General features: G+C 38.4%; 1 protein-coding gene across 3 annotated transcripts in view; it reads left to right on the forward strand.

Annotated features, from left to right (window-relative positions):
• BICC1 (BicC family RNA binding protein 1) overlaps positions 1-19,107 on the forward strand; it is a 354,290-nt gene that overhangs the window by 287,748 nt on the left and 47,435 nt on the right. For all 3 annotated transcript variants that reach the window (XM_037804387.1, XM_037804388.1, XM_037804390.1), the window contains exons 4-8: positions 13,547-13,626; positions 16,108-16,266; positions 17,473-17,526; positions 18,055-18,249; positions 18,472-18,723. In XM_037804387.1, coding sequence (XP_037660315.1) covers positions 13,547-13,626; positions 16,108-16,266; positions 17,473-17,526; positions 18,055-18,249; positions 18,472-18,723 — 740 coding nt within the window. The remainder of the gene's footprint in view (positions 1-13,546; positions 13,627-16,107; positions 16,267-17,472; positions 17,527-18,054; positions 18,250-18,471; positions 18,724-19,107) is intronic.

Raw genomic sequence — 19,107 nt, forward strand, 5'->3', positions numbered from 1 at the left:
TGTATTTTGCAAGGGTTGCAGGGATTTCAGAAGTAGTTGGAGATGTTCCTCAGTCTGACCATCTCTGAAATTGGTGGGTCAAGACCCAGGCCCCAGTTAATGTCCCTCTTGGTTAGACAGCTTTAGAGGTTGACTTTTTAGAAAGAAAATTAACTTTAAACAAAACTGAAAAGACCTCAGACTGTATAGATGGTAAACTCTGTCCATTGGTCTCTATGAACTTAAGACCAAAGTCATCCTGATTTTAAACCATGATATGAAACTTTTCCTCCCATAAATGAGTTGCAACACTAATATAATATCTTTGTTTTGGAGGTTTTTTGAGTAGGAGGAGTCAGGTTAGTCAAACAAGTGTTTTTCCGTTTTTTTTTTTTCTCTCCCTAAAAGAACATGCTGAGAATAAAAGAATTTTTGTGATTTGGGGTGGGGTTTGAATCTTTCTCAGCAGTACTGTCATGGGGACTGAAAAGTACCTACAAACATTGGCGAGAGATTTATGGCTGGCATTCATCATGTCAATAGCACATTACTTACTTTCTGCATCATAAATACAGTGAAATGGCTGATAGGAGTACTTCCTATAGATTTTGCTGTGGTCTAGGTGTGGAGTGGGAAGGAGGTTTAGGTATGAGAACAGGAGGAAATGGCAGTAAAATACCCCCTAATGTTTCCGGGGATGGAAAACCGGGTAGTAAAAACCAGAGTACCAAGAGATAATCTTTTAAAACCATAACTAAACTTCACTTTTGTTCATATAAGTGTTCCAACTCTTTTCAAAATTTATTTTTATTGAAAATGTGGTTTTTAGCAGGTGTTCTTATGAAAACAATTGTTGCCTTATCAAGTCCTTATGGATTTCCACATGGAAGTCATAAGAACATTTTTGTTCAAAGGTTCAGCTTAAAAAAAAAGACATTTTCTTTTCTCTTTTGCAGTATGTTCATACGAAATCCCATTTCATACCCATGTCCCTACAGCTTTACATTACTCAGTGACAGTTGAATTATTCCCTGATTGTCTGCTCTTCCTTAGGTGACACCAAAGGGATATGAGCAGATGGGTAGTGCAGGAAGCTAAGCACCAAATATCTAGACTAATATTAGTTTGAAAGCTCTCTATGTTTTTTTATAGAGGTTCTGAGATCATTATCTTTGAAGTCGGAACTATTTTGGGAAGTTCAGGACATATATATGGTCTCCTTGGATATGAAGTTCAGGCTTCCTTCTGACTTCTATCACTTGCCACTCAACGATTTCCTAAAACATAGGAGCATCAGTCCATTTGCCAACAGTTTATTGAGTGTCTACCACCTAGTTGGCATTGTGGGGGTTGCAAAACTAAGTAAAACATGGCCCTACCTCTAGGGAACTTAAAGACTTATTATAAGGAGATATATCTATATCTATATCTATATATCTATATCTATATCTATATATATATATATATGTTCAGCGCATTTATATATAGCTTGCATGCCGAAATTCACATTGCCCCTTGAAGTAGTTAATTTGGGGGGTGGGGACATTTGTCTGTCATCCTCCAGACTTTATAGCTAATCTTTTCCTCATTTTTATGTTTATCAATGTGGTTAATACATTGACTTTAATGTCAAGTATTTTAAGATGAGTGTGGATTAAACCACCTTCCTTATTGTATTTCATGGACAAGGTTGAACTTTAAACTGTCACACTCATTGAAAGCAGAGAACTATATTTCAGGATTTAAGGTGAGTAATTCTAAAGTTCAGCTTGGAATAAGAGCACACATTTGTATATTTCTTTTAAGCAAGGACGAAAGAGGGAATAAAAGTATGATGTTACAGTGCTGGTAGGCCACCTCAGCAATCTAAACCAGAATTTTGTAATGTTTGTTTTTCTTTGTCCTAATGAGACTTGATTTCTAAAACAAAGACCATTTTACATACAGGCACCAACTCAGGTACTGGAGACAATGTTATGTGTTTACATGTGTTCTGTATGTATGTATGTGTGTCTGCCTGCATGCACACACTTTTCTATTTATAACCATTGATAATTTATAACTTTGGTCACTAGATGGTGCTCTTTCATTTTAAAATAAGGTATATTTTCATAGAGGCTTTGTTTTTAATTTTATTTATTGTTCTGTTGATGCAAAGAATAGTGGAAAACCAGATTTTTGTTAAATTGGATCTAAGGTTTCCTGTCCTACAGATGCTTATGAATTTTAATGTAATTATTCGACCTGTAAAGTAATAGGTGAAGTAATAGGTTTTCAGATTACCGTACTACTGCATACTTACTGTTAGTTTATTTTATTAGAATAAACAATTAATGTAGCGTTTATTACTAATACAGTGCTAATTCTGAATAAATGCTAAATTAAATATTACTGAAAATTTGGCTGATAAGAGACTACAACTAAAATTTTTATGTGGCTTAATCTGTTGTTCTCTATACTTAATTTAAGCACTTGGAAAACGTATAAAATGCTGACTCCTGGGTCTGTTAACAGGCCTAGGAACTTGTATTTTTTTTTTTTAATCATTTTATTGAGATATATTCACATACCACGCAGTCATACAAAACAAATCGTACTTTAGATTGTTTACAGTACCATTACATAGTTGTACATTCATCACCTAAATGAATCCCTGACACCTTCCTTAGCACACACACAAAAATAACAAGAATAATAATTAGAGTGAAAAAGAGCAATTGAAGTAAAAAAAAAACACTGTTTGTTTCCTTCCCCTATTTTTCTACTCATCCATCCATAAACTAGACAAAGTGGAGTGTGGTCCTTATGGCTTTCCCAATCCCATTGTCACCCCTCATAAGCTACAGTTTTATACAATTGTCTTCGAGATTCATGGGTTCTGGGTTGTAGTTTGATAGTTTCAGGTATGCACCACCAGCTACCCCAATTCTTTAGAACCTAAAAAGGGTTGTCTAAAGTGTGCGTAAGAGTGCCCACCAGAGTGACCTCTCAGCTCCTTTTGGAATCTCTCTGCCACTGAAGCTTATTTCATTTCCTTTCACATCCCCCTTTTGGTCAAGAAGATGTTCTCCATCCCACGATGCCGGGTCTACATTCCTCCCCGGGAGTCATATTCCACATTGCCAGGGAGATTCACTCCCCTGGGTGTCTGATCCCACGTAGTGGGGAGGGCAGTGATTTCATCTTTCAAGTTGGCTTAGCCAGAGAGAGAGGGCCACATCTGAGCAACAAAGAGGCATTCGGGAGGAGGCTCTTAGGCACAACCATAGGGAGGCCTAGCCTCTCCTTTGCAGCAACCGTCTTCCCAAGGGTAAAACCTATGGTAGAGGGCTCAACCCATCAAACCACCAGTCCCCTATGTCTGTGGTCACGTTAGCAACCATCGAGGTGGGGTAGGCGAATACCCCTGCATTCTCCACAGGCTCCTCAAGGGGGCACTACATCTTTTTTTCCTTGTTTTTCTTTTTTTTTTTTAACTTTCCCTTCTTTTTTAAATCAACTGTATGAAAAAAAAGTTAAAAAGAAAACAAACATACAATAAAAGAACATTTCAAAGAGACCATAACAAGGGAGTAAGAAAAAGACAACTAACCTAAGATAACTGCTTAACTTCCAACATGCTCCTACTTTACCCCAAGAAAGTTACCTAATATAGCAACATTTCTGTGAACTTGTTACTACTATATCCATCAGAAATTAACAGACCATAGTCATTCCTGGGCATCCCCAGAATGTTAAATAGCTTATCTGTTCTTCTTGGATTATTGTTCCCCCTTCCTTAATTGCTCTCTATTGCTAGTTCCCCTACATTCTACATTATAAACCATTTGTTTTACATTTTTCAAAGTTCACATTAGTGGTAGCATATAATATTTCTCTTTTTGTGCCTGGCTTATTTCGCTCAGCATTATGTCTTCAGGGTTCATCCATGTTGTCATATGTTTCACGAGATCGTTCCTTCTTACTGCCGCGTAGTATTCCATCGTGTGTATATACCACATTTTATTTATCCACTCATCTGTTGAAGGACATTTGGGTTGTTTCCATCTCTTGGCAATTGTGAATAATGCTGCTATGAACATTGGCGTGCAGATATCTGTTTGTGTCACTGCTTTCCGATCTTCCGGGTATATACCGAGAAGTGCAATCGCTGGATCGAATGGTAACTTTATTTCTAGTTTTCTAAGGAACTGCCAGACTGACTTCCAGAGTGTCTGAACCATTATACAGTCCCACCAACAATGAATAAGAGTTCCAATTTCTCCACATCCCCTCCAGCATTTGTAGTTTCCTGTTTGTTTAATGGCAGCCATTCTAATCGGTGTTAGATGGTATCTCATTGTGGTCTTAATTTGCATCTCTCTAATAGCTAGTGAAGCTGAACATTTTTTCATGTGTTTCTTGGCCATTTGTATTTCCTCTTCAGAGAACTGTCTTTTCATATCTTTTGCCCGTTTTATAATTGGGCTGTCTTTACTATCGTCATTGAGTTGTAGGATTTCTTTATATATGCAAAATATCAGTCTTTTGTCAGATACATGGTTTCCAAAAATTTTTTCCCATTGAGTTGGCTGCCTCTTTACCTTTTTGAGAAATTCCTTTGAGGTGCAGAAACTTCTAAGCTTGAGGAGTTCCCATTTATCTATTTTTTCTTTTGTTGCTTGTGCTTTGGGTGTAAAGTCTAGGAAGTGGCCACCTAATACAAGGTCTTGAAGATGTTTTCCTACATTATCTTCTAGGAGTTTTATGGTACTTTCTTTTATATTGAGATCTTTGGTCCATTTTGAGTTAATTTTTGTGTAGGGGGTGAGGTAGGGGTCCTCTTTCATTCTTTTGGATATGGATATCCAACTCTCCCAGCCCCATTTGTTGAAAAGACCATTATGACTCAGTTCAGTGACTTTGGGGGCCTTATCAAAGATCAGTCGGCCATAGATCTGAGGGTCTATCTCTGAATTCTCAATTCGATTCCATTGATCTATATGTCTATCTTTGTGCCAGTACCATGCTGTTTTGGCAACTGTGGCTTTATAATAAGCTTCAAAGTCAGGCAGTGTAAGTCCTCCCACTTCGTTTTTCTTTTTTAGAGTGTCTTTAGCAATTCGAGGTATCTTCCCATTCCAAATAAATTTGATAACTAGCTTTTCCAAGTCTGCAAAGTAGGTTGTTGGAATTTTGATTGGGATTGCATTGAATCTGTAGATGAGTTTGGGTAGAATTGACATCTTAATGACATTTAGCCTTCCTATCCATGAACGTGGAATATTTTTCCATCTTTTAAGGTCCTCTTCTATTTTAGTAGAGTTATGTAGTTTTCTTTGTATAGGTCTTTTACATCTTTGGTTAAGTTTATTCCTAGGTACTTGATTTTTTTAGTTGCTATTGAAAATGGTATCTTTTTCTTGAGTGTTTGGTTATATCCTCACGTTGGGCTGTAGCTTCTGGGATTCCACCCCCTGGAAGCTTGTAATTTTCAAAGCGATCAGCTTCTGGTCTCTTTGAACCCAAGAGTTCAGTTCTAAGTTTCTCTCTCTCTGCTTGCATTTTACCATAAGCTGCAAGGAGAAGCCAGGATATGTCCTCCACACGTAGTCTGGAGATCTCCTCAGCTAAGTATTCCAGGTTGTTGCTTCCAGATTCTTCCTTCCATCTGACACCAGGACTCAATTTTGCCAAATTCTCTGCCACTTTAAAACAAGGATCGCCTTTCTTCCAGTTTGCGACAACACATTCATCATTTCTGTTCAAGGCCTCATCAGAAGTATCTTTAGAGTCCATATTTCCACAAACAGTTTCTTTAAAGCAGTTTTGGCCTTTTCTATCAAGCTCCTCACAACTCTCCCAGAAACTCCCCATTATCCATTTGAGAAGCCATTCCAACATGTTTGGTATTTGCAAACTCAGCAGCAAAAAGCACCCCACTTCTCTGGTACCAAAATCTGTTTTAGTTTGCTAATGCTGCAGAATGCAAAACACCAGAGATGGGTTGGCTTTTATAAAAAGGGGTTTATTTAGCTACACAGTTACAGTCTTAAGGCCATAAAGTGTCCAAGGTAACACATCAGTAATCGGGTACCTTCACTGGAGGATGGCCAATGGCGTCCGGAAAACTTCTGTTAGCTGGGAAGGCACGTGGCTGGCATCTGCTCCTAAGTTCTGGTTTCAAAATGGCTTTCTCTCAGGACGTTCCTCTCTAGCAAGCTTGCTTCTCTTCAAAACATCACTCACAGCTGCACTCCTTCTTCCCCCCGAGTCAGCTCATTTATATAGCTCCACCAATCAAGGCCCACCCTGAATGGGTGGGGCCACGCCTCCATGGGAACATCTCATCAAAATTATCTCCCACAGCTGGGTGGGGCACACTCCAAGCAAATCCAACCAGCACCCAAGGGTCTGCCCCACACAAGACCACAAAGATAATGGCATCTGGGGGACACAATACATTCAAATCGGCACAGTTGCTATAGAAAATGGTATCTTTTTCTTGAGTGTCTCTTCAGTTTGTTCATTTCTAGCATATAGAAACATTACTGACTTCTGTGCATTAATCTTGTATCCCGCTACTTTGCTAAATTTGTTTATTAGCTCTAGTAGCTGTATCGTCGATTTCTCAGGGTTTTCTAGATATAAGATCATCTCATCTGCAAACAATGACAGTTTTACTTCTTCTTTTCCAATTTGGATGCCTTTTATTTCTTTGTCTTGCCGGATTGCCCTGGCTAGCACTTCCAGCGCAATGTTGAATAACAGTGGTGACAGCGGGCATCCTTGTCTTGTTCCTGATCTTAGAGGGAAGGCTTTCAGTCTCTCACCGTTGAGTACTATGCTGGCTGTGGGTTTTTCATATATGCTCTTTATCATGTTCAGGAAGTTTCCTTCAATTCCTACCTTTTGAAGTGTTTTTATCAAAAAGGGATGTTGGATTTTGTCAAATGCTTTTTCAGCATCTATTGAGATGATCAATTGATTTTTCCCTTTTGACTTGTTAATGTGTTGTAATACATTGATTGATTTTCTTATGTTGAACCATCCTTGCATGCCTGGAATGAACCCCACTTGGTCATGGTGTATGATTTTTTTAATGTGTCTTTGGGTTCGATTTGCAAGTATTTTGTTGAGGATTTTTGCATCTATATTCATTAGGGAGATTGGCCGGTAGTTTTCCTTTTTTGTAGCATCTTTGCCTGGTTTTGGTATTAGATTGATGTTAGCTTCATAAAATGAGTTAGGTAGTGTTCCACTTTCTTCAATGTTTTGAAAGAGTTTGAGTAAGATTGGTGTCAGTTCTTTCTGGAACGTTTGGTAGAATTCCCCTGTGAAGCCATCTGGCCCTGGGCATTTATTTGTGGGAAGATTTTTGATGACTGATTGGATCTCTTTGCTTGTGATGGGTTGGTTGAGGTCTTCTATTTCTTCTCTGGTCAGTCTAGGTTGTTCATATGTTTCCAGGAAATTGTCCATTTCCTCTACATTATCCAGTTTGTTGGCATATAGTTGTTCATAGTATCCTCTTATAAATTTTTTAATTTCTTCAGGATCTGCAGTTATGTCACCTTTTTCATTCATTATTTTGTTTATATGGGTCTTCTCTCTTTTTGATTTTGTCAGTCTAGCTAGGGGCTTGTCAATCTTGTTGATCTTCTCAAAGAACCAACTTTTGGTGATATGTATCCTCTCTATTGTTTTTTTGTTCTCTATGTCATTTATTTCTGCTTTAATCCTTGTTATTTATTTTCTTCTACTTGGTGTAGGATTGGTTTGCTGTTCATTTTCTAGCTTCTTCAGTTGATCCATTAGTTCTTTGATTTTGGCTCTTTCTTCCTTTTTAATATATGCGTTCAGTGCTATAAATTTCCCCCTTAGCACTGCTTTTGCTGCATCCCATAGGTTTTGGTATGTTGTATTCTCATTTTCATTCGTCTCTATATATTTAGCAATTTGTCTTGCTATTTCTTCGTTAACCCACTGATTGTTTAGGAGGGTGTTGTTTAACCTCCAAGTATTTGTGAATTTTCTAAGTCTCTGATGGTTATTGACTTCTAATTGTGTTCCATTGTGGTCAGAGAATGTGCTTTGAATAATTTCAATCTTTTTAAATTTATTGAGGCTTGTTTTATGTCCCAGCATATGATCTATTCTGGAGAAAGTTCCATGAGCACTAGAAAAGTATGTGTATCCTGGTGATTTGGGATGTAATGTCCTGTGTATGTCTGTTAAATCTAATTCATTTATCAGATTGTTTAGGTTTTCAATTTCCTTATTGGTCTTCTGTCTGGTTGATCTATCTATAGGAGAGAGTGATGTGTTGAAGTCTCCCACAATTATTGTGGAAACATCAATTGCTTCCTTTAGTTTTGCCAGTGTTTCTCTCATGTGTTTTGTGGCACCTTGATTGGGTGCATAGGCATTTACGATTGTTATTTCTTCTTGTTGAATTGCCCCTTTTATTAGTATGTAGTGGCTTTCTTTGTCTCTCAAAACATCCCTGCATTTAAAGCCTATTTTATCTGAGATTAATATTGCTACACCTGCTTTCTTTTGGCTGTAGCTTGCATGAAATATTTTTTTCCATCCTTTCACTTTCAGTTTCTTTGTGTCCCTGTGTCTAAGATGAGTCTCTTGTATGCAACATACTGATGGTTCATTTTTTTTGATCCATTCTGCGAATCTATATCTTTTAATTGGGGAGTTTAATCCATTTACATTCAACGTTGTAACCGTGAAGGCATTTCTTGTATCAGCCATCTTATCCTTTGGTTTGTGTTTGTCATATTTTTCCCCTCTCTCTATTAATATCCTTTATTGTACCCATACCGAATCTCTTTAGTATTGGACCTTTCTCCAAGTCTCTCTGTCCTTTCCTTGTTTCTCTGTCTGTAGGGCTCCCTTTAGTATCTCTAGTAGGGCAGGTCTCTTGTTAGCAAATTCTCTCAGCATTTGTTTGGCTGTGAAAAATTTAAGCTCTCCCTCAAATTTGAAGGAGAGCTTTGCTGGATAAAGTATTCTTGGTTGGAAATTTTTCTCACTCAGAATTTTAAATATATCGTGCCACTGCCTTCTTGCCTCCATGGTGGCTGCTGAGTAGTCACTACTTAGTCTTATGCTGTTTCCTTTCTATGTGGTGAATTGCTTTTCTCTTGCTGCTTTCAGAACTTGCTCCTTCTCTTCCGTATTTGACAGTGTGATCAGAATATGTCTCGGAGTGGGTTTATTTGGATTTATTCTATTTGGAGTTCGCTGAGCATTTATGATTTGTGTATTTATGTTGTTTAGAAGATTTGGGAAGTTTTCCCCAACAATTTCTTTGAATACTCTTCCTAGACCTTTACCCTTTTCTTCCCCTTCTGGAACACCAATGAGTCTTATATTCGGACATTTCATATTATCTATCATATCCCTGAGGTCCATTTCGATTTTTTCAATTTTTTTCCCCATTCTTTCTTTTATGCTTTCATTTTCCATTCTTTCATCTTCCAGGTCACTGATTCGTTGTTCAACTTCTTCTAGTCTTGTACTATGAGTGTCCAGAATCTTTTTAATTTGGTCAACAGTTTCTTTAATTTCCATAAGATCATCCATTTTTTTATTTAGTCTTGCAATGTCTTCTTTATGCTCTTCTAGGGTCTTCTTGATCTCCTTTGTATCCCGTACTCTATGGTCTCATTGTTCATCTTTAGTTCTTTGAGTAGCTGCTCTAGGTGCTGTGTCTCTTCTGATATTTTGATTGGGGTGCTTGGGCTTGGGTTATCCATATTATCTGGTTTTTTCATATGCTTTATAATTTTCTGTTGTTTTTGGCCTCGTGGCATTAGCTGAACTTGATAGGGTTCTTTTAGGATTTGTAGACCAATTGAAGTCCTTATCTCTAATTTATCAGATCTACAGCTTTGTGGAGTACACTTTGTCTAACTAACCAGCAGGTGGCGTCCATGAGCCACCTGTTCTCCACAAGCCAGTTCTCCCCTGCTTAGCCTTTTTGGTGAGTGGGGGAGTGAGTCTTGTGGGGTCCAATTGGTGTACCAAGCTTGCGTGTGTAGTTGGTGTTGCCTGCCCTGTATACGGGGCGTGTTTCTGGGCAGTCAGGGAGGGGGGTGGCTCTAACAATCAAATCTCCCTGGTGATCCTAGAGTTTTAAAGCTGCTGCAATAGTCTAATCCTTCAGTTCATTCCTGCCACAGTTTGTCTCTGCCACTGACCCACAAGTCCTTGGTATTGGCGTATGGCTCCTGGGACTTGCAAGTGGGCCCCTCTTCCAGGCTGTGCACCCCAGGTCCTCTGTTGAGGGATGACTGTGCTATGTCACAGGTGAGTGCCATCCCCCCAGGGCAGTTCTGGGCTGCTGGGCTGTGTAGGGAGGCTCCCAGTCTGCTGAAATAATGGATGAATGGGGCTTTGTTAATTCACACTGCTCCACCTTCCCAACTCTGGGACAATCAGCTGAGGTTGCAGGGAAGGCTAATGTCCACACCCAGTTTTGTGGTGTGTGCCTGTTATTTGAAGCGCTTCCGTTCCACTGGGTTGTCTGGGGCAGTTCTGGGCTATGGGGCTGGCGACGGGCAGGAGTGTTTCCTGTCCACCAGGATGATGGCTGTGAGCGGACACCCCCCTTTTCTTGGGAAGTTGTGGTGTTTAGTGAATTTTCTCAGCCACTGGATTATTGCCTTTTGTCTCAGAGCTCTCTTCGTTCTGCTCTTGTCTTGACCTGCCCAAATTGCAAGTCTTTGAAGCTTTCTGTATTGGGCTTCTTAGAGTAATTGTTTTAGAAAAAGAAAAAAGGATTAAAAAAAAGGGCCCTCCTCAGAGATCTAATCGGTTATTGAAATGCTAAGAGACAAAGCAATTAGGGCCATTAAGGAAAGGTCCACAGGGCAGAGAGATCAGCTTTTCTTCGGGATTTGCATATGAGCCTCAGGGCCTGAGCTCTGCCCTTCCCCTTTCTATGTTCACCAGAACTCCAAAAATCCTCCGCTTTTATTTTGGAGTTTTTCGTGTTGTTTTTTTCTATGCCTGTCTCCTCTCTGCTGGGCTGGCTGCTCTCAGATTCTCTGGTGTCTGGTCACAGTCTATCTATGGTTGGAGTTTGGATCAGTAGCATGAGTTTCTGATAAGGGCTGCCACTGCAGTTCTCCCTTCTCCTTCCTGGAGCTGACAGCCCCTCCTCCCACGGGACTGAGCCTGGCAGGGAGGGGTGCCGGTCCCCAGGCCACAAAAACTTACAGATTTCGCTGATCTCAGCAGTTCCACGTTTTCATGAGTGTTGTATGAAGTATGCCCAAAGTCAGATTGCTCTGTGGTGTCCAGTGCACGCAGTTCCTGGCTTTCTACCTACTTTCCTGGAGGAGTAACTAAAACATACAGCTCACCAGTCCGCCATCTTGCCCCGCCTCCCCTCGGAACTTGTATTTTAACAAGTGCTGCAGATGAGTCTTATGGGCAGGCATGGTTTGAGAAACACTGGGTTCTAATCACCCATTGTGATAGGGAACATTTTCAATACAGATTAACATCAGTGTCAGTTTACAATAAATTAAACCAGATAAGCAGAATTGAGACTGAAATTTTGAATGTAGATAGCTCTTCATGTAAATATTGCCTAGGAGAGTTATAATGAATATAATAAGAATTACTGGTGAAAACTCTGTTTATATAACTGTGGCACAAGTTGGCTAGAGTATTACAGAGAAGAGGCGGTCCTGTTAGGATGCGTTAGGGAGCAACGGATGTGAAAGTGGTGGGATTCCACGATGCTCTCCCTCCTTGTGGTGGCTGGGAATCCCGTTGGCCCTGCTTTTAGGTTCCTCCCCTTATAATACCTGATACTTAAACATTGTGAAAGTTTCAACCCATCTTAGGGCCTTTGATTTTCATAGTGTTCATATATGGGAGAAGGCAAGTGTCAGAGGAGGAAGTAAGAACAGGATAAAGAGACCCCTAAAGCCAAGAGAAGCTGGCAGGACACAGGGTGATGGCAGGGACCCAGTGGAGCATGGCTGCTGGAGTGTCCCCAGGAGGCCAGGGCAGTCCTCTTCTCTGAAGCCCTGGACACTGCTGTGAACTCTGATTTCACCATCCAAGCTCTAAGAGTTCCCCTCCTTCCTTTTTCTATTCTTATCGCCCAATTATACCTTAAGAATATGGTGTGCTCACCATGACATTGATTTTTGACTGGACTGCCGTGTGAAGCGATCACAGTACCACGTGAAATCTATCACCCACCAGGTGATTAAGATTCCTTATGAGTATTGATTGGTTAGCCGAGTTTAAAGGACTGAGGTAGAACTGCTTGTTAATTGTGAAAGATGCTCAGTAAACGTTTGCTGTCTGTCTTGGGGTGAGGGGTGTAGCACAGTATATAAAGGCCTTGAAGAACTGAGTACATGGTAGGCATTCCTAAGGGTTAGGGTGATTGTGGTGATTATGACAATAATCTCTGTGTTATTCAGCTTTATCACTAAAGCTAATGGGTATAGAACTCCCTGCAGGTCGTGGCCTACATCAGGCTGACCTGTAGGGGAATAGAACACCTAGGTTTCTGGGGCAACCTGAAACCTGAGTGAAGAATTTAAGAGACATATCCCCACCCTGGGCCTCAGCTCTGATGTCTCCCTCTGCCTGGAAGACTCCGGCTTAGCTCCCTCAGCAACATTTCAAAGGGGCCTTGCCCCCCTCCTCCCTCCATACCCACGCATGGTGCTCCTCATCCTTTTATCTTGCTATGTTTTGTCTTCTTTTCATAATATATATATTCTAATATACAAGCTAAGTTATTTATTTGGTTCATTTCTGTCTCTGTACACAAGACTGTAAGCTCCATGTGGACAGGGTATTTGTTCTTCACTGTTATATCCCCAACAGCTAGAACACTGCTTGATACATAATAGATATTCAGAAAATATTTGTTGAATGAATGAATGCTTTCCTTTTTAAAATTCAGTAATAATAATAAACAATAGATATAGCATTTATTACTAATACAATGCTAATTCTGAATAAATGCTAAATTAAATATTACTGAAAATTAAAATTTTTTTCCTCAATAACCTTGACTTGTAAGAATATCTTTTAAACTAAGTCATCACATAATTTAAAGTATGGATCTAGAGTTGGAATACATTGGATTGTAATAATCAACCTCCAAGTAGTTTCTGGGGAAAGTTACCAGACCTCTCTTTGCCTTAGTTTCCTCTGTAGACTACCCAAGAGAGCTGTGGGGTGGATTACAAGAGCTAATGCATTTAATGGAACAGGGCCTGGAACAAAGCAAGAGCTCAGTTAATAAACTGAATTTATAGATGGCTTATGTGTTTATAAAAATTATATGATATACTTATTTTGCAATTGAATTTAAGGTTAAATGATTTAGCTAGTTTTCAGAAGGGAAAAAAGCCACAGATAAATGCACAGTTGGGATATTTTCCATATTCCTCTTTCTGTGACAGTGATAACACCTCTACAATGAATCAAATATTGGATTAATTATGGAATCTCTTTTCTTATACTGTAACATTAATTTAAAAGCAGAAAGTTTGGGGTTTCATGTGAGTACTGTGTTTCTGATTTCTTATAGATCCCCATATTAAGGTTTCTGGAAAGAAAGAAGATGTTAAAGAAGCCAAGGAAATGATCATGTCTGTCTTGGACACAAAAGTAAGTGAATATTAAGGAGACTCAGATCTCAGAGCCTTGGCTCTGCAAGGGCTACTTCAAGATGTTGTGAAAGAACAATTTGGAGAAGAAAAAACCAGGATAAAAGTAATGGTGGGTTTAAAAATAAGCACATGCAATTCTACAATGGATATAAAGTTCTGTGTAAAATTTGAATAGATTCTCTCCTGTTAGATAATTGAACAATATGATATATCTGTATGTATCTATGTACGTGTATATATTTATTTATGTACATATGTATATATGTTATACATGTAAATGTCATCTTCAGAAACAGTGGCCCTGATTAGTACAGGGTAAGTTACACAAGTCACAAAATTTAACATATTTGACTTTATGATGCAGTAGTAGAAAACTAGAGTGATTTTCTATATAGCGGTAAGTATGTGATGGCAGAAAAAACACTTGTAAAGCCCTCATTATGTGCCAGGCACTTTGCTACACACCTTACATTTTTTTTTAATTCATTTTTATTGAGATATTTTCACATACCATGCAGTCATGCAAAACAAAGCATACATTCAGTTGTTTACAGTCCCATTATATAGTTGTACATTCATCACCAAAATTAATTTTTGGCATTTTCATTACCACACACACAAAAATAGTAAGAATAAAAATTAAAGTGAAAAAGAACAATTAAAGTTTAAAAAGAACACTGGGTGCCTTTTTTTTTCCCTTCCCCCATTTTCCTACTCATCCATCCATAAACTAGACAAAGGGGAGTGTGATCCACATGGCTTTCCCAGTCACATTGTCACCCCTCATAAGCTAAGTTTTTATACAGTCCTCTTCAAGATTCATGGGTTCTGGGTTGTAGTTTGATAGTTTCAGGTATTTACTGCTAGCTATTCCAATTCATTAGAACCTAAAAAAGGTTGTCTATATTGTGCGTAAGAGTGCCCACCAGAGTGACCTCTCAGCTCTTTGGAATCTCTCTGCCACTGAAGCTTTTTCATTTCCTCTCATGTCCCCCTTTTGGTCAAGAAGATGTTCTCCATCCCATGGGTCTACATTCCTCCCCAGGAGTCATATTCCATGTTGCCAGGGAGATTCTCTCCCCTGGGTGTCAGATCCCATGTAGTGGGGAGGGCAGTGATTTCACCTTTCAAGTTGGCTTAGCTTGAGAGAGAGGGCCACATCTGAGCAACGAGGCATTTGGGAATGATTTTGTATATAGTGGTATGTGTTGGCACAAAAAGAAATTTGTAAAGCACTCATTATGTGCCAGGCACTTTGCTATGCACCTTACATTTTACAAATATTAATTTGTTTAATCCTTATAACCAACTTGGCTCAGAGATATTAAGTAATCATCTCAAGATCCCAGAACTGATAAGTGGGGAGGTGGCATTCAGAGCCAGGCTGTCTGGCTCTTATGCATTATATTATGCTGCCTGGTATTTCACTGGAATGATTTCCAATCTCTTCCTGTGTCTTTCTTTTGTTCTTTTTTTTTTTTTTTTAATTTTTAAGAATCCAATGCCTTATAATTATTAAATATTTCAGACTTATATTCTCTAAAAACGTGGATGTGTCTTTTCCTGTATTTCAAAGGTTAAACTGAAAGAACTAAGTTTAAAAATCAAAGTATTAATGGGTATCAATTTAAAATCTAAGACTCCAGAAGTTCAAAAATTATAGATATTTTGACATCTTGTATTTTGACTTTTTACTTTTACTTTCTAATGACTGAAGAATTTCAATATTTGTATAAATAAGAAAAGATTTCATGTTAGTTTTTACAGTTTTACAACACTGAATTTCCTAAAATTATGTACGTGGATTCCAGGATGACTGCAATTTTTTTTATTCTTGTATCTTGGAATTTTACATTTTATTTTGTATTTGCTTATTTAAGCCATGTTCTCTACTAGAAATTTATGCTTTTTGATCTCTTCCTAACCGTTATTCCCACCACCAGAATAATAGATCTGCTTTTTAGTAATGCAGCTAAGATATAAATTATGAAAACGACACTTGTAAATTCTTCCTTATTTCACAGTTTTGAGCTTTATTTTTATTTCTAGTTTTTTATCATCTTAGTCCCATAGTCCTATTAGCATGTACATTTTCAGTCTTGTACTTTTGTTTTCATCTGTTTTTAGTTATTTGAACTAAATGTTTCACTAATAATGTCTATTAAAGAGAAAATTAGTCATTTCTAATTGTAGGGGGCTTTATTTAAAGCTTACTTTCTAAACCATTATCTTGGAAAAGAGAATATCTTTTCATTGTGACAAATTTATTTTGAAATGAGAATTCCTTTTTTTATAGCAAAAATAAATGAGTAGTATTTCGAACATTTGTAGATTAAGATGATCTTCATTAAGAAATCTGTAAGATTTCCTGCTGGCTCACTTTTTTTAATTAATCCTATAACTCTTAGTGGAAAAGTGTTTTAGTGGGTTGATCCTTCTTTTTTCATGCATTGAGTAATAATACATTATTTCCACATAGAGCAATCGAGTCACCTTGAAGATGGATGTTTCACATACAGAACATTCACATGTAATTGGCAAAGGTGGTAACAATATTAAAAAAGTAATGGAAGAAACTGGGTGCCACATCCACTTTCCAGATTCCAACAGGAATAACCAAGCAGAAAAAAGCAACCAGGTGACTTGTCTTTTCCCATGAACTTTTATGGAATTGAATTACAGCCTGAATTTTCAGGATGTTTATCTTTTTTTGAGAGATGAGAACAAAACAATAATCATACAGACGGCATGTAGTATAGATTGTGCAACCCCTGCAAGGAGGTTGAAGATGTTCTCTCTGCTTTTTGTTCAGGAGAGAAGTTGTAAGTGGGCCCTAACCACTTGATCCCTAAATGGTTGGTAGAAGATGGGAGGATGTGATGACTGCATAAAATGAGAGCCTCTAAAGGAAGGCTCAGAAAGCATGTCATTCAGGAAGGGGCCTGAGGTTTTGTCTAGTCCAAGCACCTGTTCACTGCTTGGATTATGTCTTGGGTTATTATCCTAACGGGTGGTCTCCCAGGCTACCCCAGATTACTTTCTGAGAGATGATCGATGAGTGCCCAGAGAAGCCAGTTCTTCCATTCACCTCTTCCTTAGTTGACCAAATTATGTTTATTTCCAGTTTCTGCCCATTCTTTCTAGTTGTTCTGTTTGGAAACAAATGAAACTCACCTGCCCACATGAAAGCACTTTCAATACTTGAAGAATAGATGGTGTTGTTTGTGTTATTTGGAAGGCTTCTCCCTTCAAAGTTAATCACAAATAATAGGAACTGTGTTGACAACAAAGATGAATAAGATATCATCTTTTGTCTGCAGGGACTCACAGTGACAGTGGGATGCCTACACAAGGGACCAGACCGACAGCCATAGTGAAGAGCTAGGACAGTATTTGAAATATTTAGCAGCTGGTTTGGCATCTCACCCCAGAGTAGTGTCCTGGAACCTTCACTTCCCTGATAGATAATTCTGTAGTTGACAGATCATGGGAAGATCCAGGGGGTCCCAGAGGGGGCTGGGGTAGCAATTATTACCAGCTATTACGGAATGCAGTGAGCAAGGGTAATTATGAAGGGGGTGGGATGGCCTCATGGAGTGTGTTAAGGTTTTATGTAAATCCAGGGGGTGATGTACATCAGTTGACACAAATCACCTAAGGATCTTGTTAAAATGATTAAGCAGGTCTGGGTTTAGGGCCTGAGATGTTCATTTTCAACAAGCTCCCAGATAATGCTGATGCTATTTGTCCCCAGATGACATTTGGAGTAGCAGGGATATCGATACCTGGAAAAGCAGATATAGGCTCAATTAAAATAAATCTCTGTATTTTTTTCCTTCTGCAGGTATCTATAGCAGGGCAGCCTGCAGGAGTGGAATCTGCCCGAGTTAGAATTCGGGTAACTATTTTTTACTTTAATACTGTAGATCACTGTCAGTGACATTTGGGTTAGGCTTTAAAACAAAATCATAATTTATTATTTTATAACCAATTCATACATGTAATAAATAGGAAATAGTGGCAAAAGTTGTTTCAGTGTCTGCTTTGGCATTTGTTATCTAATTTTTTATTGCAGATTAAAAAAATAAGTTTCTATATTACTTATAAACTTTCTTCCATTGAAGATGTTTCTTAGAGATGTTCTGGATATTATCTGACTCAGTTTCTCTGATGATTCTGAAATGATTAAAAAAAAAAGAGGCCTAAGAAGAAATGCACCAAGGAATAGAAATCACAAACTCTGAAGTTTCACAAAAGGCTCCTTTCATATATGAAACTTTATGTAGTCTACCCTAGCTTAAGTCTATAATAGAAAATAATTTATGTTTTAAAATTCCGTCCTCAGAAGATAACTAATGAATTGGACACATGTCTAAATGTATAATGCTTTAAATATCTGCTTTGGGCTCTCATCATTTCATTTTAGGAGCTGCTTCCCTTGGTGCTGATGTTTGAGCTACCAATTGCTGGAATTCTTCAACCGGTACCTGACCCTAATTCACCCTCCATTCAGCACATATCCCAAACGTACAACATTTCAGTGTCATTTAAACAGCGTTCCCGAATGTACGGTGCTACTGTCATAGTACGAGGGTCTCAGAATAACACTAGTGCTGTGAAGGTAAATGATTAAACAATTCCAAACATTTTAAGTGTACAAGTCATGCAAGTTGTATTTTTAAAGATACTAGACTAATTTGTTTTCCAGAATTGTCTCTTGTATCACATTTTGGTTTATAGAGTAGGTTGTATTTTCTGTATTTGTTAAAAATGCAATAGAATCTTTCCATCTATATGGATAGTTATTTTATAGGATTGTTTTTCCTCACACCTTTTTCCTTAGGAAGGAACAGCCATGCTGTTAGAACATCTCGCTGGGAGCCTGGCGTCCGCTATTCCTGTGAGCACACAACTCGATATTGCAGCTCAGCATCATCTCTTCATGATGGGTCGAAATGGGAGCAACATCAAACATATTATGCAGAGAACGGGTGCTCAGATCCACTTTCCTGATCCCAGTAATCCACAGAAGAAATCCACCGTCTACCTCCAGGGCACCATTGAGTCTGTCTGTCTTGCAAGGCAGTATCTCATGGTAAGCTTCTTGACATCAGTGATACAATTATTTTTACCTCTTTGGGTACAGTGTGTGTTACAGCACTCTAGAAATAATGAAATGAACTGAAACAGTATAGTTCATAGTGTCTCAACAGGTTTAATTTCATTACAGAGATTAGTAATTTACATGAGTTTTTTTGTTTTTTTTTTTACTTAGACTGAACACGGAATAGAATACAATTAAATAATTGACCATATTTTGTGGCGTGGATGGGACATAATTGTTTTCGTCTGTGATGTGGTATTAGTTTGCTTTTTGCATTTGATGAAGGAAGTCATTTATGTATCAGAAAAGTAAAAACAACCTTTTAAATTTAAACCACAAAGGCATAAATTTTTGTAGCCTGAAACAGTTGTAAAT

Source organism: Choloepus didactylus, chromosome 15 (assembly GCF_015220235.1).
Source record: "Choloepus didactylus isolate mChoDid1 chromosome 15, mChoDid1.pri, whole genome shotgun sequence".
Taxonomy (NCBI): Eukaryota; Metazoa; Chordata; class Mammalia; order Pilosa; family Megalonychidae; genus Choloepus; species Choloepus didactylus.